General features: G+C 37.5%; 3 protein-coding genes across 7 annotated transcripts in view; 2 read left to right on the forward strand and 1 right to left on the reverse strand.

The window, feature by feature from the left end:
* Positions 1-9: 9 nt before the first annotated feature.
* On the forward strand, positions 10-2,598 carry trpt1 (tRNA phosphotransferase 1). The gene is made up of 7 exons (XM_030145325.1): positions 10-144; positions 309-390; positions 968-1,137; positions 1,795-1,972; positions 2,058-2,114; positions 2,205-2,315; positions 2,401-2,598. The coding sequence occupies exons 1-7, from the start codon at positions 91-93 to the stop codon at positions 2,421-2,423; spliced, it is 675 nt and encodes a 224-aa protein (XP_030001185.1). The 5' UTR covers positions 10-90; the 3' UTR covers positions 2,424-2,598.
* A 1,541-nt stretch (positions 2,599-4,139) lies between these two features.
* Positions 4,140-18,641, reverse strand: fermt3b (FERM domain containing kindlin 3b). Of its 3 annotated transcripts, none has more exons than XM_030145324.1 (15): positions 18,534-18,641; positions 16,871-16,995; positions 14,684-14,917; positions 11,188-11,304; positions 10,739-10,907; positions 10,313-10,415; positions 10,112-10,219; positions 9,642-9,776; positions 9,288-9,334; positions 8,722-8,846; positions 7,748-7,854; positions 7,433-7,654; positions 6,836-6,960; positions 6,427-6,568; positions 4,140-4,963 (listed from the first exon to the last, which is right to left on the reverse strand). In XM_030145324.1, exons 2-15 carry the CDS (start codon positions 16,992-16,994, stop codon positions 4,784-4,786), a joined length of 1,938 nt encoding a protein of 645 aa, XP_030001184.1. In that variant the 5' UTR covers position 16,995; positions 18,534-18,641; the 3' UTR covers positions 4,140-4,783. The 3 variants fall into 3 exon arrangements, with proteins under 3 accessions (XP_030001184.1, XP_030001183.1, XP_030001181.1); XM_030145323.1 differs by having other exon boundaries at positions 18,479-18,638; XM_030145321.1 differs by having other exon boundaries at positions 16,871-17,025; positions 18,479-18,638.
* Positions 18,642-19,890: 1,249 nt separating this feature from the next.
* macrod1 (mono-ADP ribosylhydrolase 1) overlaps positions 19,891-22,263 on the forward strand; it is a 128,485-nt gene continuing 126,112 nt past the window's right edge. For all 3 annotated transcript variants that reach the window (XM_030144822.1, XM_030144820.1, XM_030144821.1), the window contains exon 1: positions 19,891-20,435. In XM_030144822.1, coding sequence (XP_030000682.1) covers positions 20,027-20,435 — 409 coding nt within the window. In that variant the 5' untranslated portion in view covers positions 19,891-20,026. The remainder of the gene's footprint in view (positions 20,436-22,263) is intronic.

A 22,263-nucleotide genomic window follows, 5' to 3' on the forward strand; every position in this document is an offset into this window, starting at 1 on the left:
GAATGGTGACAACTACGACTCAACTGTGTCTCTAAACTAGCTACAGATCACTATAGTTGTTGTCAATTTATAACAGCTGTATGACTTTTAATGGACAGTGACAGACGAGGAAGAAGAGGAAGAGGGAAGAGTCGTGATGGAGAGGTCAGAGATTAAAGCCACTGAAGTTTTAATGTTCTATTTCTCCCATAGGATGGTTTCTGACTCTTCATACCTCTGTTATTTGCTTTTAAGGACTTGTTTGACATGGGTATATATTTACACTTTACATATATATAGATCTAAGTATTTGTGGTCACCTCTCACAGGACAGAGATGTCCGGCTGTCCAAGTCCATGTCTTATGTTCTTCGTCATGGAGCCAGTCAGCTGGGTCTTCAAATGAACACAGGTGAGATGATCTTACCCTGATGAGCAGAGCATTATGTGCACATGTCTTCTACCAGATTTATTTGTTTACTTACCAATGTGGAATATTGATCACTGCTGATCATCTTATTTTGCACTGACTTTCTATAATAGGAGGAATATAGTTTAGATATTTGGTGTATGTCTGTCTTTATACTTTACAGTCATAGTACGTGTTAATACAACATTGCAAACATCACACCATGACTTGTATTCTTTCCAAGCCTTGCTACACTCTGTACCTGCACATTTGTGACTTTTCATGTGTCTTCATTCATAATTCTTTTGTGCAGGTCTTTCTATGCATATGAATAATGAATTGTGTATTCTAGACACAAATAGATTAGAATCAGCTTTTCAACTGCATCCTCATTCTGTTTGGTTGGTCATACTCCTACCACCATATTTTTTCAAACTCAGAAATGCTAATTTACTATAAGTAAGAATAAAATACGCCTGTGTATGTGTGATGTTTATAAATGGGACTTAAAAGAGAAACATATCTGGTAAAATAATATTCCAAATTTATGGGTGTATAATAATATCTGTCATACATTTAGATGGCTTCCTGTTTGTAGAGGACCTACTGGCTCACCCACAGTTCCGCTCATACTCCTTGGAGGATGTCAGGAGGGTTGTGGACGCAAATGACAAGCAGCGCTTTAAGCTTCGTCCGCACCCTGAGGACGGCCGCCTGCAGATTCGAGCTAATCAGGGCCATTCAGTACAGGTGAACACTGTCTGCCTTTTTGTTGAAAAGACACTATTGCTGAACATGAGATTTGACCAGCAAACCAGTAGGCTATATGACAAAATGCGGTCTTTTGGCATGCAGTGATTCAGTCATTATTGCTATTTATAATTTCATTTTTGACATTACTTTAAGAACACTGTTTTTTGATATATGACAAGAAAGCCCTGATTATTCTCTACATCATCCTGATACAGGAAAACGTGTTTTTAATATCTTTTCTGGGCTTGGGTACATAAAACACTGATTTTATACCCGTGCAAAAACAGACAATAATAGAATACTTTATTCTAAAACATCAGTTTAAATTCAGTGTTGAGCTGGTAATACACTGATAATGAGATTGAAAAGATAACACAAACACACTAGGTAATATCATGAACTCTGGTGCATAGATTCATGTTAAACTGTTTAACAGAACAATTTCTTGGAATGATCGATTTGTCATCAGAACATGAGATCTACATAAAATCAGCTGACTTAGAATTTGAAACTGGGCCTCAGTTATTAATTTAATGATTGTACACATTAATTAATCAACATACCTGTCATCCTTAGAAGGATTTTTTTTGCTGAATCCTATGAACCCTGACGCTAGAACCTGTGCTGCGATGCCTTATGTTGCTGGTGTGTCAGGTCACAGATCTGGAGCTGAAGCCGGTCCTGCTTGGTTCTCCAGACTGTCCTGCTGAGGCAGTTCATGGTTCTTATCTTCGCAACTGGAGTTCCATTCAGCAGGAGGGCTTGAGTCGCATGAACAGAACACACATCCATCTGGCTCCAGGCCTGCCAGAAGAGGATGGCGTCATCAGTGGTAAACATTGATTTGTATCAGTAAATAGAATATTCATATGTTGTAAATTGGGCTTACAGTTTTTTTGTTTTTTTTTATCCTTCAGGAATGAGGAAAAACTGTGACCTAGCTGTATTTATTGATGTCCCCAGAGCTCTTTCTGGTACGATTAGTCACTAATGACCGTTACACAATGTAGCCATTCCAGTAACAATTACTTCTCACATGCTTTTATGTGTGTGTTGCTGCACAGATGGTATTCAGTTTTTCTGGTCAGAGAATCATGTGTTGTTGACTGCCGGCAATGCAGAAGGAAAACTTGCTCCTAAATACTTCAGCCGAGCACTAAAACTCAAACCCACAAGTAAGAAAAATGACCAGATGGATTGAACAATGATTTGGAGCCCAAGTGTACATGTTTACTAATGATGCTTTGTCCTGTGTTTCAGGAAGCCTACTGCCTCTTCAATAACACATACTTCTATTACTGGTTGCAGAGAGACACAACTGACCATGCCAATATGTTACAACTGCATTATTGTTTATTCTAGTTTACTTTATGAATGGAATTTTGAAGGAAGAGCTGAGCTAGACATTAAGCATTAATAGGAGTAGGACTGTGCAATATGAAATAAAAAATATTTGACGAAAGAAAGATCTATATAATTTTATATTGTGCTCCATCATTTACACTGTGCCACAAATGACCCATTTTATGGCAATATACCATTCATTTTAGCTGGGAATTTACATGAAAGCAACACTAACTAACATGGAGGAGAGTAAATGTGACACAAAACAGGGCAATTCTGAGCAACAGCTGTTTAGTATGGCCCCAAATAAAAGAAGATAAAGCAAATGTGATTAAAAGCAGTACAGTTAATTTAAAGCATTTTCTTAATAGAAAATGCTTTAAATTAACTACTGCTTACTTAACTAGGATATATATTGTTATTGTGTTACAAAACTACATATACCAACATAGTAGATTCTTGCAGTATTGCCCACTGGAGAATGTATCCAGCAGTCAATGAAAATAGAAATGAGCACATCCAGATTTTTATAATTATCAGTATTTTGTATTTTTTTGTGGAGTATGTGATAAAATACAATAAGAAACAACAATAATGCATCAACAATGAGAAAAGAACTGTATTTATTAATATTTATTACTGGCACATTGATCCACAGGTTCTAGATGTGGTAGTTTTTATGCTGTTGTGTATTCGTGGATGCTCTACCACATTTGTCCAGCAGTCACCTCCAAAACATTCTGGCCATAGCAACATGATTATAAGGCTATTGTATTCCAAAATTATTAATATCTCACAAAATATTGGTCCTATCAACTTGCTGTTTTTGCAAGTCTGTTTCTTGGCCAAAATACGTATGTACGCCAAACTGCAGCAGTCAGCTGTTTTGGATTTTGTGTACATCCCGTGATACATATACATGCACGTACATAGAAACCACTTGGCTTCTATAATATAGATTCATAATCCCTGCAGTTTAATGTAAAAATCCCACACAAAAAATGTTGAAATGTGATTGTTGTAGTTTCTCTATTTGATTTGACACTTGGCACCAAGCTTGTAATTTTTACTGACAATCTACATCATTTGCAGATATCCGATATTAGCCTCATTGATAATGATTAGTCAGTATTGACATTGACCTGAAAAATCTGCAGTTTTTGAATCCGAAATGTTTCTGCCTCTATTAGATAGGTTACACTGGATACTGGATGCTGGGTTTTGTACTTTAACCATTGTGCTGCTGAGGCTCCAAGGCCTTCAGGTCATGCTGGCACGTGTTACTCTTTGTTTGCTTTATTTTATTGCTTTGTTAGGACTAAATACACAGTGTCTCCAGAGACATTCAGTTCATCAAATTGCATATTTTTCTGCACACTGAATACAAACAGGTGCACTGTGGATTAAACAACAAGCAGTGAGGACTGAACACACATCCTACATGTGGTCTGTCACATGACTAAATATGGGAACACAGAGGATGCAGAAACACACATTGTGGTTTGACTTAACGGACTGCCTTAACAGTTTTTGTCAGATATGGACACAGACACATACACAGCATGTGAGGGGAGATAACTGGTTTGAGAACTTCCTGTGCAAGAAAACAATAGAATTTGTCACCCAAAGATATGACAATAAGGAGTGAACACAACTGAGAATGAAAACTGAATAGATCTATTTATTGTACTGTTTGTTTATCCATATGTTTAAGTGTGAATGTCTCATATTGGCACATTTTACTGTATTCTCATTGATACTGATTCTGGCATCATAAATTTGGCTGTTTTAATGTAGCCTGTACACAAATGTTGTTGTGTTAACCATGATAAAAATACTGCTCTGAGTAAAGCAAGGACTTGGATCCTGACCAACACTGAACACAATATTTGACACTACAAAGCATAAAGAGTAAAAAGAGTAAAAAGAAAAGAAATATGAGAATTGTCTTTGCTCTTTGAATCAAGTGGTGTTTTTATAGTACATTTCCATGAGTTTGATTGAAGTGCCTGCTGATGCTGGACTAGACCACTGGAGCTACTACATATGCTGATTTAACAAAAAGAACTGGTGAAGCCCAAACTATCTGAACGAATCATCAGCTTAATGTAGTTTAGGAATAAGGTGTGTATGGTGAACAAAGGCTGGATTCGAACTGGTTAACAGTTAAAATGTACATCCTTTGTTGTACTGTTTGTTTCTGATGTTTCCCAAGGGTGAGTTTATATTGTACCCCATATGATTTGAAACAGGTCTGACATGAGCTATGACACAACTAGATATGTTTGTATGTCAGTTGTTAGAGAGCCTCATGGCCACCAGTAAGTTTATGGAAGAGCTCCTCATTGAGCGTGTCACTCTTCTCACGACTGCGTGTTGACATGAAAATGTAGCCTCCGATAAACTCATGGACAATTTTGCAGTCGGCCGTCACACAGCTGAAGGCAATGTTGATGTTCCCCTCAAACTCAATGGCCACCTGGAGGGAATTTAAACACAAGAGGAGGAAAAGCAGAAATTAGATTCTTTTAAGATGAAGTGCTTTTTTTTGGTAAAATACCATTCATTGCAGTAGGGAGTATGTAGACAGTGATGAAATACAGCATTAATGTTATGGATTTGTATATAATTGCACTCCTAATCACGGCTCTCCTCTTTGTAGGACTAGTCTTAATGAGGTCACTGTCTCACAGTAGCTGTGTCATTTCCACTTGCAGCACTGTTTGACTTTTTTTAACCATGTTATACTTGTTTTTTTAGTTTTTTGAATTAACTCTTTCAACGCACTGATATCTTGTTATTAACTAAGCCGCAGATGCAGGAACGTCCTCAGGCCCTAGTCATTATCTCCTGGGACTTTAATCATGCCTCCCTCTGCACCACTCTCCCGAACACACACACACACACACACACACACACACACACACAGTATGCCAACTTCTACACAAAGGGCAATAAAACACTGGAGCCACTGGATGAAAAAATTAATGATGCATACACCTCCCACCTCTCGACCACTATCACAACCTTGTCCATCTGCTTCCTGTTTACACCCCAGTGATGCACATGCTGCCTCCAAAGAAGAAAACTGTGAAGATCTGGACTGAGAAGGTAAGTGAGTGGCTGAGAGACTGTTTTGACACAACAGACTGGGACTGGGACATACTGTGCAGCTCACATGGTGAGGACATCAACAGTCTGACCCACTACATTACGGACTACTTAAACTTCTGTGTGGAAAACACTGTGCCTTCCAGGACAGTACAGTGTTTTCCCAACAACAAGCCCTGGGTGACCCTTGATCTGACGGCCTGCTGAATGATAAGAAGATGGCCTTCATCAACAGAACAGAGGGCTGAAATATAACATCAGGAGGTGTACAGACAGCTGTAGAAGGAAACTGGTGCTGCACCTGGAAAACATCGTGCGGATAGGCCTGAAACACATTTCAGGCCATGCGAAAAACAGGGATGGACACACAGCGGAGATCAGGCCTGGGCAAACAAGCTGAATTTGCATTTCAACAGCATCGACTCTGTCCCGACTCTGGCCCCCACCCGTTCACGTCCCCTTCTCACCCCTCCAGAACAGCAGCCTCCTTCCTGCTGAAACCAACTGTCACCTCAGCTCCACACACACCTGTGTACACTCGACACTGAATGCTGCATTGGAATGTCTGGGGGTGACAATGTGTCTACTGACAGAGATCTCTTTCCTTGTTGTATTCGCTTGTCTATACAAAGGCCCTGACTGAAAATCTATATTCTTTAGGTTTATTTTTTGCATAAATAAGACTTCAAATCACAGGTTTTGGTAAGATACTTGTCTCTGAACCAAAACTTCAAAAGATTAAGCTTGGGTCAATGAGTCTGTGGTTGTCATCACTGAATACTTTAGTCACACAAACTCAGACAAACTCCTCTGTTTCCTCCTGGTATTTACCTGTCGTATGTCCCAGTTTACGTTCCATTGCTTCATGTTGTTGTAACGCCAGGTCTTGACCACATCTCCCACCCCCAGGTCAATGCGGATCAGACGGTTGGGGGCAATTCCCAGTACTTCATCTTTTCGGCTACCCTTGAACCTGTTGGGAAAAACATCTTCCCTTACAAGATTTTTCATAAAAAATCATTTTGTCAATTTAAAATATGGCTACTTCTTCAAAACATGAACAAATGTAATAGTTCTAACACTTTGATGAGTAATAAAAGATACCAGTACTTTATTAAAACCCTAATACTATAAATCCTCTCATCTGGTTATGTAACTTCCTGTGTTGTAAAAAAAAAAAACAAACAAAAAACTGTAACGGCATTCAAAACTTAGTTAAAAACTTCTAATTAAACTTTACCTGACAACAACATATGAAAGGCCAAAGTCAGGCAGTGCTTGCCAGATTTGCAGAAAGCGCATCACTGCATCTGTCAGTGAGAGCTGAGCCACATTCTGGTATGCATCAAGGATACGTGGGGTCAGCTGGAAGAGAGCGCAGCATGAAAGGTCACAGAATTACATTTTGCTGTCAGCAGTAAAAGGTCTGCATCTGTAGAACGGTTTAAATTGCTATAAAAAATACTCTGATTTCCAGAAAAATAATTATCAGATGGTGATTTGGACCATGGCTAAATGTCTTAAAGAATAAGTCGGATCATTAAATGAAAGTCTGGTGTTGACCAAGACTCCAATACTCAACTACAATGAATCTAAGCTTAAAAATGTATGTAAAAAATGTTCAATGGAGATGTGTTCAGTGTGTGAAAATGAGATATTTTTTATGAGTTGAAAAATATTGGTAGCCATGAGAATGTTCTGGTACATGACTTCCCTCTGACATTGATAATTTGGAAGATCAATACTACATATAACCTCTTTCAATAAGGTTTACTCACAGTGAAGTATTAGAACTTTTATTTAAGCAAACAACCTGAATACTTTTTTCACTGCGTACCTGTTTGGCTTTGTACTTCTTATGGTAACGTGGAGACACAAGGCTGTGAGTGTTGATGCTTTCATCTGCAGCATGTGCGTTGCCATGGGAACCAGCATTGGTCTTCTGCATTGCCAGGAAGGATCGGATGCTCTGGATCTCACTCTGGAAACTGTTGTCTGCCAGACTCTTTCCTTTGGAGGCCAGTCGACATCCAGCCATCCACTGAGCATACTGCTGCTCCTACAGAGAGAGGAGGAGAACAAGGTGTTTAGATGCAAGGAGGTGGATGGATCTCACACAAATGAAAACAGAGCATGTATATATGTGGCTCACATTTTCACAGCGCAGGTAGACCTCATTCATGCCCTCTGGTGCTGGTATCAGGAGCCTAATAAGAAACTTGCTTGCTGTGACATTAACATCTGGGGCTACCTCACATCCTGTTTGCAAGACAAATACCCAAGCAATGAATGTTATTTTATGTGTTGCACATCCAAATGCAATTTAGACAGTCCTCTTCCAAACTACTGAGTCACTTTTACAGTTAACTTTCTCTATTCATAGTGTAATTTTGTGTTAATACTGCATTCCTTTTACTTGTACATTTCCTCTTTGATCACAGCATCCCACTTGTGCTGAAATTCAAGTGGTGAAAACAGCTGATGTGGGATTACCGATGACCCCATTAACTTCCTCACAGACAGGAGAACAGTAGTCCTTGTATGTTTTTACCACAATAGGAAACAGTGGGTTTGTATGTGTGTGCTAAATTTGTTTAGTATGCTTTACAGTTAATTATACTCTGTGGTCATTTCTCATCTGTGACACAAATAACGTTAATATAATGATTGCTAAATTATAGGTGTGAGCTGATGATTCATAGGGTTGGGTACCAAACTCCCAAACTCTTATGACACAGATCAAATTGCTTAGATACGAGTGAGTACTGAGGAAAAACAGGCTTCATTTGTTTGGTATTGTTTTATCTAAAGACTAAATCTTATCAGTGTAAACACACAAAACAGCTTTTATATACCTTTATTATATTATTTTTATAGATGACTTCAACTTGTGGTGAATCTGTTCATGTGCATCGAAGTGTATAAAAATGCTAATGAAGTGAAAAATGAAGCTAAAGATTTGTACTGTAGTGTGTACAGTAACTTTTTTGCTAATATGAGAAATAGGTAGTAAAAACTTCTGAATTATACTCTACTGTTCAGATACTTAAAAAAAATCCTAATTCTGAGTGGAGATAAATCAGGTAAGACAGAGGAAATATAAAATTCCAACAATAAATACTGCACCTTTGAGATTGATCTGTTGAATAGGTTCTCCAATGCTCTCCTCTTTGCTCTTGAAGTAAGAGATGGAAGTATCCTGGAACTTGAACCAGTACTGTTTATATCCCTTCAGAGTCAGTCTTTTGGGCCTAAAACAAACAGTCACATTGCTTAGTTGTTGGTTTGTGCTGAGTAGATCCACCATTGCCAGTTCTTGTTCTTTAGAAAATAGAACAGTTACAGGTTGTTAATTCTTGATTTACATATTCTTTGTTTTATTTTGGTGTAAGAGATCAGACATGTAGAGTAGAAACAAGCTGAATAGGAAATGGTGATATCTCATCATGGTATTTAGATCTAAAACAATTTCAGGTGTAACCTTTTTTTTTCTGACTCAGGGAAACGCACAAGAATTTCAATGCGCCTGTACTGCTATGTATCTGTGCAAATGGCAAATAAAGTTTATTCTATTCTATTCTATTCTATTCTATTCTATTCTATTCTATTCTATTCTATTCTATTCTATTCTATTCTATTCTATTCTATTCTATTCTAACTGGGAAGAGTTAATGGTTGGGAAGTGAAATTACCTGAATATCTTTAGATAGTCATTCAGTTCTGGAGCTGTCATGTTTTCCTGTATGAAAGACAAAACTTATTATCAGTGAGGACATGTTTTTCCTTGTGTAAATGAAAAAAGAAAATGTGTATTTCCTTTGCTGTTTTGCATTGTAATTTCAGTCCTAACAGGGAAAGCACCAAATAATTTGCATTTGAGGAAGTAAAAAAACATGATCTAAAATTGTTACTAATTTTAGACATTTCCAGTAAGAACTAATAGGTTTTAAACATTAACACACTCAGTTAATGATACTCTTTCCCCCTTCAGGATTAATGTGACAGAGGTTTAACTCTCAGTGAATAACACATCCAGCAGTTCTGACCAGCATCTCAGATGCAGAGCTGCTCTCTCCCTCCAGCTTGACTTCAAGGGACTGCAAGGCTGAGTCCAGGTCATCCATGGCTGCACTGGTGCTCATCAGCTGGGGCTCCGACTGGGACACTTTACTGATGTGGTACTACATGAGTGTGAACATGAAAGAGCAGAGACCAGCATAAATAAACATGGTCAAGTAGTTTTAGGTCAACAGGGAGAAAACCACCCTGAAAGTGTGCTACTACTGCCAGTTTCATCTGGATTTTTGAACCAGAAACGAGGAGAATTTTTATAAGGAAAATGTTCACTTATTACTGTGTTTAAGACATAAGAGATAAGAGGTTTTTTTTACTGTCATTATCCATACACTTAACAAACTTCCAATTGGTGACTCTCATCTTAAAAAGTAAGTCAAAATGTAACATCAGATTTTGCTGCTATTACATGTATGTATTCTTCTGCAGTAGTCTATTCTACCTGTAGAGCTCCAAACAGCATCATCTCCTCCTCAGTGCAGTCGATGTCCTCCAGCAGGATGGCCCATCGAGCCTGCTCATACAGCTGTGCCAGACGTACTACATCGTACTGCATAACCACAGAGGGATTGGAAGAAAAGACATCAGTCAACTCAGAGATACACAGTAATACATCCGCTATAAGAACAACATGTACACACACCTTGGGCTCGATATCATAGAAGGCAAAGTATTTGAAGCGGAGCCAGACACGGTCATTTTCTTGAATGCCTTGCTGCATGAGACAACGGGATGAGTCCAACCACCTGCATAGGAGGGAGATATGTTAATGTGGTCATTTCTAAAAGCTTATGTTTACACGTTGCACATGCATTCATATTAGATTTACAGCATATATACGTTTTTCATTAATTCTAAGACAAATGCACCTGATGGTTTTTCAAGTTGAGAGAGTAGGAAACCATTTTCTCTGGAAGGTTTACTCTGCCCTTTTCATCAGACTTACAGAGCCAGATGTCAATCAAAAGACTGAAGGCTGTGATGAATCATCCATTTTTATCAGGGATGTGTTTTTTTCCCTAAATGGTTACAACAGGAGCATATTTTACTCATATGTGTGCAGACATACCTGCCATTAATGTGGGCTTTGTCCACCACGCTGGCGGGCCGGTACTGCTTGGCTATGACCTCAGGAGCAGGGGGAGGCTGGGTGATTGACAGCATTTTGTAGATGGCCTCCATCTGGGGTGAGTCAGCAAAGTGAGCTGGCATCCCATTATACAAACAGGGACGGGATGCTGCACAAAAAGCAGAAGCATTGTTCAGGTTTTAGGTGAGATTTCGATTTCAGCAGCATTGGAAAAGTGACTATTTTTCAATGCAGTGTCATCCTAAACTGTTTTTCTTCTAGAATTTCTACCAATACCTTTGAATTATTTTGGAGAGCAAAATACTGATCTCTTCAGAAGTTGTGAAATCTTTGATCATGTTTAAAGACTTTTAGATATTTCTAAATAATTCCCATCCTTGAATTTTTCTGAGACATTTGCATGTGTGGATGAGGAGTAATGGTTGTACCTGAGGAGAGGGGCACCTCAGTCAGGTCGTAGATCTCCTCTGCAGAATCTTTATCTTTCTTCTTCTTTTTCTCTTCAACTGGACGGAGGAGGGAAAGTTCCTCTGGGTGACGAATGTCTGTGGAGTTAACAGAGCAGGGGATTCTAAACTCATTACCTTCATTAAACATACCATGGCTCTAGTACTACTGAGAGTCAGAAAAGTACAGCTGGTTAACACTTAAAGATCTAGAACTATTTATGTGGTGACTTTCATGTTTAACCTTAATCTCTACATTTAACCTTTCCTTCGTGATTTATCATCAATTTTCACAATATTGTCCTATGTTTTGCATTTTTCAGGAAAAAAAAATCTATCATTTTCCTATATTTAATTTGGTGATCATGTAGATGTTCATAAAATTTCAATGTTTATTATCATTATTTTATTATTTATTATTATATCAAAATAGAGAAAACTGAAGACTTTTTCCAGCAAAATATATCATTAACTCACATAAAAACAAGTGTTTAAAACAAAATTATTTTATTTTATTGGCGAGTCAATGTTGCAGAAGATGATGGTGTTTCCATGTTCACTACGGAGCCTCTGAATGTCAATAAATAAATAAATAAATACATCTGATGCCACTAAAAAGCTGAGAAACTGCATTTTACCTGAATTATTTGTAGGCTTCTGAAAAGATTAGTGGTTCAAAATGTATTAAACATTTTAGAGCAGTCTTTAGTTTATTAGGAGGCACATTATTATTCCACTGTTTTCATAGTCCACCTATTACTCACTGTTGACTCCATTTAAAAAGCTCCAAACCAGGTTAAGGTGTCCTCATACCAATATGTAGCTATGCATACAAGACAAAATGCTATATGATGGAGATGTAGTTGAGGCTTTTTCTATTTTAAACTTAGCGCATCTCACTCCAGTTATTTTCAGCGCAACGGATGATTTATTCAGAATTTACAAGTCTAATAGTTTATTGTAAAATGATGAAACTAAATGTTAGGAGCGGTAATATGCATTCGGCGTTAAAGTGCGGTAGCATACGTCATGAAGAAAATTTCGCACTCTGAAAAACGCTTGCTGACCAGTTTGTGTGTTTGTTTTTTAGGGGACTCCTGAATGTTTCATCAGACTCTGTACCGCAACGGTAGTGCGTCTGACTCCACATCAGAAGGTTGCGTGTTCAAATCACGTCAGAGCCAAATTGTTTGTTTCTTTCTAATAATGTGGTAGACTGCTTGAAAATCCTTTAAATCAATCTCAGCAACTGTCGTAATGTTTAAAAAAGCAATAATAAGGAAAATATATCCTTGATCACGTCCCATCAGACTGTCTGATCAGCTCTTGCAGCTCCTAAGTGACACCCAACATTGTCCTCTATTTATTCAATTCAACTAAAAATGCTTTTTTGGCATTACAAATAAACGTTTACGTCTATCTAAATTTGATTTACTGAGTTGGTTCTTAAAAGTTACTGCTGGTATGCTTTTTCTGTTTTAAAGGCACCTTGTAGTGTCTGTGTATGCATATGGATCAATATGGATAAAGAACCAAATGTAAGAAACAGTATTATAAAGTAAATATTCATCCAGATCTAAAAAGTGCTTTTTACTACCTAGAATCAGGTACCAGTAAAGATGTTCATGGCACATTTCATAGTGCAGTTAATATTGTTTCACAGACTCTGTGGTGGAATGGTTGCATGTCTGACTCCAGATCAGTTGTGTGTGTTCAAGTCATATCATTATGTTTAAGAGCCCAAATTCTGTAATATATGGCATAGCCTTTTATTACATTTATAAAGTCAAATATGAGACATTGTTCTGTAACACTGATGATGAAATTGATTATTTATGATGAATTAATAAAATAAATAATAACTAGAAAAGCACTCGGAGAGCGCAGACCTCCACCAAGGCAGATCAGCCCCCCCACCACCACCAACGATCACCACCAAAATTGAATCATTTGTTCCTTGTGCCAGTATCAACATTTCTTGAAAATTTCATGAAAATCTGTCCATGACTTTTTGAGTTTTCTTGCTAACAGACAAACAGACAGACAAACCCCGATGAAAACATATCCTCTGCTGTTACACTTGGCAGAGGTACTGAACCTTAATGAAATGTCTTGACATATATGTGTAATGCATTTGGCCAAACTAGAACAAACTTTGTGAGATAAATTCATGTCCAGATGATTTAAGGACCACAACTCAAGTATTGTGTTGACTCTTTGCTGCACCAGTAGTGAGTCTGACACTGGATGAGAAGGTTGTGTGATCATATCTTATCAAGATTAATTCACCTTTTATCTATTTAGTCTTTTCTATTAAGAATTTTAAAAACCAATCAGTTGAGGAATGACTGATAAGATGTAAGTGTCTACCCACTTACCTGACCTAAAGATGCACTAAACCCTTTCAGTAATGTAAGCTGGAAAAGATCTCATATCCACAGGAGTGTCTGTAGGTTCTCATTTTCCCAGGTCATCGTTCTTCTTGGTAGTTCTTCTCGGTTCAGCTAGACTAGTTTAGACATTCCAAGAGACTTCTTCAGTTCTAAACTTCAGAAGTGAAGAAGTCTCTTGGATGAGACACTAAACCAGAGCTAAACCAGTCCAGTTGAACTGAGAGGAACTACCAAAAAGATCCACAGGAGTGACAGTTTTCTGTGCTTTAAAGCTGGCACTGGGCTTCACTGATACACAGAAAACCTTAAAATCTATTAAATATATATAATGAATTCATATAAAATAATCAATAAAGAAATAAATATTCAAAAAAAGTACTGTTTCGGTTTCTAAAGTGGAACACAAGAGACTGTGTTTCATTGCTCCTTTTAAATTAAGTGTTAAACTGTATATCTGCATCACATATCTGCTCTTCCTCCTCCTCAATTTGGCATCACCTGCTGCATTGTAACTTTGATAAATGTGGATCTTTACTCCTTATAAGCTGCTTTTCTACTGACAGATTTCATCATTTCCATTCTGCCTGCTGCTTTTTGAAGCCTTTCCAGTCTGCTGTCACCTCCTGGGGATTTCTAGTGAGGAATTGAGACCACAAAGTGCCATAATTAGACTAAATGAAAGCATGAAGCAGATGGTGAAATCTTGTTTTCCGGCAGTGTGTGTGTGTGTGTGTGTGTGTGTGTGTGTGTGTTTGTGTGTGTGTGTGTGTGTGTGTGTGTGTTTGTGTGTGTTATTATAGCCAATTAGACTGCAACATATTAATGAGAAGATTTTATACATCCTGAAGAATAATTAGCTTGTGTGCAGAATTATAGAGTGACTATTTACAATCAGGAAGAGACTGGGAAGGAAAGCAAGAATAGGGGAAGATACCGGAAAATATTTTGCTTGTTGGGGATAGTTTTCCCTGCAGTTAATGTCTTTTTATCATTAATAATATGTTGCTCTAATGAAGGATCTTTTCAAGGAGCAGTAAAAAAAAAAAAAAAAAGTAAAATTAAAATTAAAGAAGAATGAGACTCACTGAGCATTCTGCAGATGCCCATCACGGTCTGGAAAACGGGGCTAGAGAAGGAGGCGAGGAGCCTGAGGGTGATGCCGTTGGGCAGACCCAGCCTCAGGGGTTTATGTTGAGGTATGAAGAGCAGCCGCGCATCAGCGTGGATCTCATATTTCTCCAGAGTCCAGGCTGTTCGGAGCAGCCACTTCTGCTTCTGTTCCCACCACAGTGCATGGTCTGACCAGTCACGTTTAATTTCTGTAAATGACAGAAAACGACTGTCACATGATGGGTTGTTAATGGATAATGACACAAAAAAGACAGTGTTACAGAGTGATGAGATATTCATTTTCTTCACCTCTGGTGCAAACAGATCCACACTTTCTTTACCACAGGAGAAGTACAGATATATATTTAAAACAACACTGATGAAAGTAGAAATACTGTTTCAACTTGACATATGTTCAAAGTATAAAATTAAGAAACTGGCCCCAAACATACCTACCTGAACCATCCATATATATAAAATGTGCAGTATATTAAACCATGTAAACTCCAAATAAAATTTAAAATATCAGCCTATATTAAACGTTAAAAATATTAACTCTGCTCTAATATGCTGAGCAGTTTTCAGTATCAGCATCAGAACTCAACAATTATGATGCCTTTTCCCTCCAGTCCAGTGTCTTTCTCTTCATGTTTGTCTTGACATCTCTGTCACATCATTTCAGTCTTATTATGTTTGTCCTGTGATATGAACAGATGTCTCTTTCACATGTTATTGTCTCATCCTGAAAATTCTACTCAAGCATACTAGCGAAATAGCTGTACGTTGCTACTTCTTACCTCTGTCTATACAATACATTTTAAACACATTTTTCCACTCTCTTCATCTCTCTTCTCTGTTGGCAGTGAGAACAACATAAATTCATACATTTTCCTGGTATTCAGCTTCAAGTGATCTTGTGACAGAACTCCTCATCAGTTCTCTGTATGTAAAGATAACATATTTCATGCATGTCAAGTGATACCTTATGACAGTGGTTCCCAACCTTATTTAGCTCATGACCCCATTTTAACATCACAAATTTCTGGCAACCCCAGACGTTCAAAATGGAGACTTTTTTTTTTTTTTTGCTAAAATTAATTTGTTTTTCATCATGTAATAGTTTGCTATACTATGTTGCAAATAAATGTTAATTTTAGATTACATTTAGGCTATATAATGTATATTATTATGAAGAGAGGCAGAAAAGCTAGGTGTAGATTACTGCACAAAATGAGAACTTTATTTTCCTTGGTCGGGATTTGTACAGTCAGTCCAGCTTGGATTTACAAGGCTGACAATTAGTACTGAACAAACAATAACTCAAACTATGAATTATGAAAGAGCTGCGGCATCTTAAACCGACCACAATGAACATTTGAAAGATAAACAGTACCACAGTGCTTCAGTTTCAGCTTCAGAGTTAGTCATGTCTTTTATGTATTGTGATTGTCTCTGAACTCACCATATTTTTTTTTATTAGTAAGTTTTTTTATTCATTTTATTAATGACTAGAAATTTCAGGCGACCCCATTTGAATTCCAGGCAACCCCACGTGGGGTCATGACCCCAAGGTTGAAAAACACTCCCTTATGACATAAAACAACCAAAAATACACTTTATACCTTTAATTAAATCCCTCCAGAGTCTCTACTGTTTTACAAGAGTCTCAATCAGACATGGATGCAAATTGAAATGTGACTGGATGGTGGAGGTTTTTTCCTTGTTTGGCTCAAAAAGTCTAAGGATTTTATACAGATTGTATTGTAATTGTAAAAACACCTGTGTACATTGTCTCCGAAAGAATCTTCACACAAGAGTGATGTGATACACACCACCACGGATAGAAACCTTTAAAAGGGAACATTGTTGGGTTTATTTGCGTGTTTTGTGCTTGTAAAAGTCTGAATTCAATTTTGAAGCTGTCTGAATCAATTAAATGTGTAGGAGGAATCAATAATAGAATTAATGGGTGTTTCACTGCACATGCTGAAGATAATTTAGCTATTACTTTGTATAAAATGTATAAAAGGTAACCCTCAAGCACATGGCATTTACAACAATTTAGTCCGGCCAAACAGGATCCATGAAGCTGTTCAGGTCAGTGCAGTGAAACTAAGAAAAGTCTAATGCAAACAGACACAGAAAGACAGACTGTGACCCACGTGTCTTCTCCACCAGCTTGAGGATGACCCCTCCCACATGGAGGTCAGAGGTCACACTGAGGGTGACAGGTGGGGCATCAGGCCCCAGGTCCACCACAGTGACTGACAGGTCCCACGCCGCCATACTACAAGACAGAGAAGACATTTAGAGGAAACTGACAATACCAAAAAAAGAATAAAGCAGGAGACAGCAAGAGAGATAGAGCTTATACTGGTCTACAGGAAAAATGCTTTCACAATAAAAGTGATGAAACTTTAAGAAAGTAAGGCCTCTAATAAAGAAAATGTAAGTCAAGCATATTAGTTGGCTTAAGTTTTTAAGATACAGTATTGGGTCAAAGGTTGAAATTCTATGAATTAATGAGAGAATTGGTTTCAGTCAAAAGAAAAGTGTGTCTCTGAGCTCCAGTTCAGCTTCAAAATACTTTCTGGACATTAGAATTCATCCACTTTATAAATTATATTGTAAGATTTATGAATCTAGTATAAATAACACTTTATGAAATTATAAAGTCAGTAACACTTCATTATATTTCATGATACATAATTTGATAGTGAATATATTCAGTAACAGATCTTTTGTATGACAAGGGCATTTTAGTGTTTTTAAGAGAAAATACATTAACAGTCACAGATAAAAAATACTGAACTATCCATTACTAAAGTGGGTTTACTCTATGGTTTAATTTAGTTTATTGACTTAACTTCATCCCCTTAATGTAGATGTCTAAAAGAATATTTAGATAACACCAAATTTTTTACTCATGAAGGGAACATTATCATATACTGTACACTGTGTAATGCACCTCATCTCACATCTAGAAATATTTCAAAATGCTCTAATGCTACAACGTTAAGTTTCAGAATCCAGAATAAAAAAAGACAGTATTATCTTTACTACATGCAAATATTTCTCCATTATCAGGGGAATAAAACAGTGTGTATCACTTACAGCGGTATGATAGAAAATTAATTTAGAGAGCAAAATTCTATAAGAACAAGAAAAAAACACTGCTCACACCCAGGGTTCAGTATCACATGATGCTGTCTAACACTGGCATCAACACATAGAATGAGTGGGTTTATTCTGGCAACACATCCAGTCTGACAAATACTTCCTGTTTCTGCCATAAACTATCACCAGGGACGCACACTTCCGCTTTCTGATCCACCCAAGGTGAAGTGTTCGTTCAGTATCAATAGTTACTAAGTGAAAATGTGTGATGTGTGAAAATGTGTGCTGGTTCATCTAAAAGGCATTCAGTTTGTAAACGTTTACTTTATATATTTGCATTTTCAGTCACGTATATGAGAGTTTTATCAGTTAGATGAAAATACAATGACAGATCGATGACATGTCTGCGCCTTACTCTCTTTTAGAGGCCTCAACTATGAGGGTAGATGTTTTACATGTTTAAATATACATTCTGAAATATTTCTTACATGATAGTTTGAAGTCATTTGACTTCATAAATGATCACAGATGTGTATGTTTAATACAGAACTAAAAATGCACATGCCTTAGTGTTAATTTCTCCCTGATGTTATGGTTTCCCTCTTTCTCTAATGATGTCACACAAAAAAAAGACACACTTTGAAAAGCAGTACCGTCAGTCTCCTATGTCCAAGATTGTGAAAAGTAGAACCTGGAGGACCCCTGTACCTCTGTCAGATCTACGAAGAGCTTCCCCAGACTTTCTGTCAAAATGTGAAGCAGTTTCGCCTCTCTCACGCGGGGCAGGTTGTGATCTGTGTAGCTGTGACGATGCTGCTTGTGTTACTTCTGTCAAGACAGGGTTGTTCCTTTTTTGTCAGTTTCCGCCAGGCGGAAATGTGAAAGGGTTCAACTTCTGACTGACAGGCTGAGTGATGCTTATTAGGCAATATATGAGGGTGTCTATGCCTATGTGAATGTCAGAGAATGTAGGAAAAAAGATATGAGATACTGAATATACAGACAACACCCTTATTAGTGATATGCTTTCTTTAGTACTCTCTTCTGATACAAACAAGATTAATCATTTTATGGATTATGAAACATCTGCAGTGAATAATTTTAGGGTGCGGGTAGTTTACTGGGTATGAAAAAAACTAAACAATTTCAAAACAGCTTTTCTTGGTTTTAACATATGTATAAAGAATTAACCGGGGCAGCCACTTAATTAGTATCTTTGAAATAACAGCAAGTTTAATGATCTATACTAGACTTATGCTAAATTGGTTAAAATGAAAACACAAAGTGGAGGTGGTTTCTTCTACAGTTTCTATAAAAGCATCTCATATTATGCATAAACCGTGATGCAAATAAACCCACCATTAATAGTGTTGTCTGAATCTCATTATTATTTATATTTTATTATTTGTCATTCAGAGCTACAATCCGCTAGAGAGGCGTTGAAGAGCCAGACTTTTTTTTTTCTTTTTTTTTTTTTTAGTAACAGTTAAGAAGGAGAGCTGGAACATCCAATTAAAAGTTATTTAAACAAATATATCTTCGATGCATACCCTCTCTAAAATGAAGGGCTTTAGATTCAATATTTCCCCTTCCAAAAAAAAAAAAAAAAACATATCGTGAATTTCAATTACTATATTACTTTCTGTCATCAAAAGTTTACTTTCTTTGGTTTCACCTTTATTGTTATTTTAGTGTATATTTTTGTAGTCCTACAGGGCAACTTTTGCAATGCATATGTGGGGAAAATACTACAAATTAAGTATTGTATTTAGCACCTTAGTTGACCAGTCCTAATATTTCCGACGATCCTTAAAGCCAACGGTGAGTGGTCGACTTCGGCTATACCATTTCATTGCAAATATCCTTATATTCTGTATGTAAAATTCCTACAGGATAACCATTGGCAAATTTTATTACCAATTTATTACACATAGTTGTAAAAAAAAAAGTGAACATTTTACCCTGAAAACCACATTAAATAGATTTTTGCTTTTTTTTTTTTTTTTTTTACTAGTTAACACCCCTCTACATGGTACATTCCCCACGTTAACGTCCAAAACAAATATGGCACATGAGCACTGAGTAGCTGTCACTGCTAAGAGTAAGGTACTGAAAACGAAACCTAATCACTTATTGACTGACATTAACCTCTGTGGGGCGTCAGTAACACGAAACGCTATCCCCCTCGGTGTTTCCCCGGCATGGCACTGCAAATATCAGCTCTATTTTCACATTTGAGAGCCCTCCCGTGCATCCCTGGCCCTCTGTTCCGTGTCCAGAGAACCGGTGTCAGGTTCAAATACATCCTATGTCCCGGAGCCCCCCAGCCGGGAAGGACACCAGCAACAGGTCTCATCCGCGGCCATATTAACGCTGAACACCGAGCGAAGTTTTCAACAACAGCAGCAGCAGCATTTTGGAAGTCCAGCCCGGTGAGCAGTCCCTCCACACACCGCAGGAGGACAGGCTGGCTGGGCAGAGTTGCCCTCGGTGCCGCCCTCGGAGTGAGCACAGCCGCCCTAGTTCAGTGTCTCCACACCGGGACACTGGCCGCCATGGCCCGCAAAGTTAACCTGAACTCCGCTGAGGGAGACTGGAAGGAGACCAAGGGTGAGACTGACCATCTAAGACCCTACAAGATGTGATTTTCATATTCAAAGAGTGATTTGTCAATACATGGAGACTTGATTGAGAGGAAAACCTACTTGCACCTCACCAAAAACAACACCTGTCCACACATTGGTCACAGTGATGTAGCCGCTATTTTTTTCTTCTTCCCCCCCAGCTCATCATGTTATTGAATAAAAACATGTTTACCAGGGTGTCAGACTCATTTTAGTTCAAGGCCTACTTACAGCCCAATCTGACCTCAAGCGGACTGGGCCAGTAAAATAATAAGCATAATAACCTATAATTAAGAATCCAAATTGTTCTATTTGTTTTAGTGTGAAAATGTAAAATTACATCATGAAAATGTGAATAACCTGAATAACCATGTACAACTGAAATTTCTTAAGTAAAATAAGTGCAATTTCAAGAATATTATGTCTCAGCCTATTATTAACACAACTTACAGATCACAGTGGATGTACAAATGCATAAAACATTTAGTAACAGGTGTAATATTGTTAAAATTGCTCTTCTTTTTCTCAAGATATATCAGGATGTAATTTCACTTTTTTCCACATTAAACCAAGAAGAAAATTTGGATTTGTCATTACGTAAAGGTTATTATGTTATTATTTTACTCGAGATCATATTTGACTGTATGTGGCCTTTTAACTAAAACAACTTAAAACATCCTTGACCGTTAGCTTAAATTCATCTCGTGGGCAGGATTGGACCCTTTGGTGGGCTGGTTTTTGCCCGTGGGCCATATGTTTGACACCCCTGATGTAGCCACTATTTTTTCAACTCATCATGTTATTGGGTAAATCCATGTAGACCAGGGGGTATCACACTCATTTTAGTTCAGGGGCCATATACAGCCCAATATGATCTCAAGTGGGCCAGACCAGTAAAATATTTGCATAATAACATAAATAATGGTAACTCCAAAAGTTTTAGTGCTAAAAAGTAAAATTACGGTAGCAAAATGTTTACATTAGCAAATTATCCTTTCACAAAAAATGTTAATAATCTGAACAACCATGAACAACCTGACATTTCTTAAGTAAAACTGGTGCAATTTTAATAATATTATGCCTCAGTTTATAATTCTTACTTGTCCCTTACTACTTACAGATTACAGTGGATCTACACAGGCACAAAACAATTAGTAACAGGCATCTGGAACTGAAAAAAAAAAAAAAAAATTGCATTTACCTTTGTAATCAAAACAACTTTATCAAGACTCAGAGACACCCTTGATTCCTTATTGTCTTCTGTGTAATTTTTTCACTTTGCAAACAAATATTTGCACATCCATAGATGTGTTTTGCTTTACTATCTATTGGAAAATTAACAAAGAAAAATGCAAAAATAAAGAAGGGAGAACTGATAGCCAAGAGAAAATTGTCTTCTTTGCCCAACAAATTAATTTATTCAACTAAATTTACTAAATATTGACTTAATGATGGTAGAATACCTGGCCAAAAAAAAAAAAGTCACCAGGTAAGAGCCTCCCATTGGATAATTACTGAAGTGATCAATATGCTTCAGCTGTAACACATTCTTTTAACCTGAACTGATGCAGTGAGTAGCTTCTCATTTCATAAACAACCATCAGTTTGATATGGAGTATAAAAATTGGACTGTTTTAATGGAAAAAAAAGTCATGTGGTCTGATGAGCCCAGATTGACCCTGTTCCAGAGGGATGGATGCAACAGGGTGAGAAGAGAGGTGGATTAAGCCGTTACCCATCATGCCTACAGTACAAGCCTGTGGAGGCAGTGTTGTGTCAGATTTGAGGTTGTCTGAGTTGATCAGGTCTGGGTT

The sequence above is a fragment of the Sphaeramia orbicularis genome, chromosome 10, assembly GCF_902148855.1.
Source record: "Sphaeramia orbicularis chromosome 10, fSphaOr1.1, whole genome shotgun sequence".
Classification (NCBI taxonomy): domain Eukaryota; kingdom Metazoa; phylum Chordata; class Actinopteri; order Kurtiformes; family Apogonidae; genus Sphaeramia; species Sphaeramia orbicularis.

Bases quoted from the DNA above. Each gene is read 5' to 3' on its own strand.
- fermt3b (XM_030145321.1), bottom strand. From the start codon at position 17,015: ATGTCTTCTCTGTCTTGTAGTATGGCGGCGTGGGACCTGTCAGTCACT. The intron at 9,777-10,111 runs GTAGAATAGACT...ACACTCATGTAG, and splicing joins TGCTGTTTGGAGCTCTACAG to TACCACATCAGTAAAGTGTC. The intron at 4,964-6,426 runs GTAAATACCAGG...AATTCCCTCCAG, and splicing joins TAAACTGGGACATACGACAG to GTGGCCATTGAGTTTGAGGG.
- trpt1 (XM_030145325.1), top strand. From the start codon at position 91: ATGGACAGTGACAGACGAGGAAGAAGAGGAAGAGGGAAGAGTCGTGAT. The intron at 145-308 runs GTCAGAGATTAA...CACCTCTCACAG, and splicing joins GGAAGAGTCGTGATGGAGAG to GACAGAGATGTCCGGCTGTC. The intron at 2,316-2,400 runs GTAAGAAAAATG...CCTGTGTTTCAG, and splicing joins ACTAAAACTCAAACCCACAA to GAAGCCTACTGCCTCTTCAA.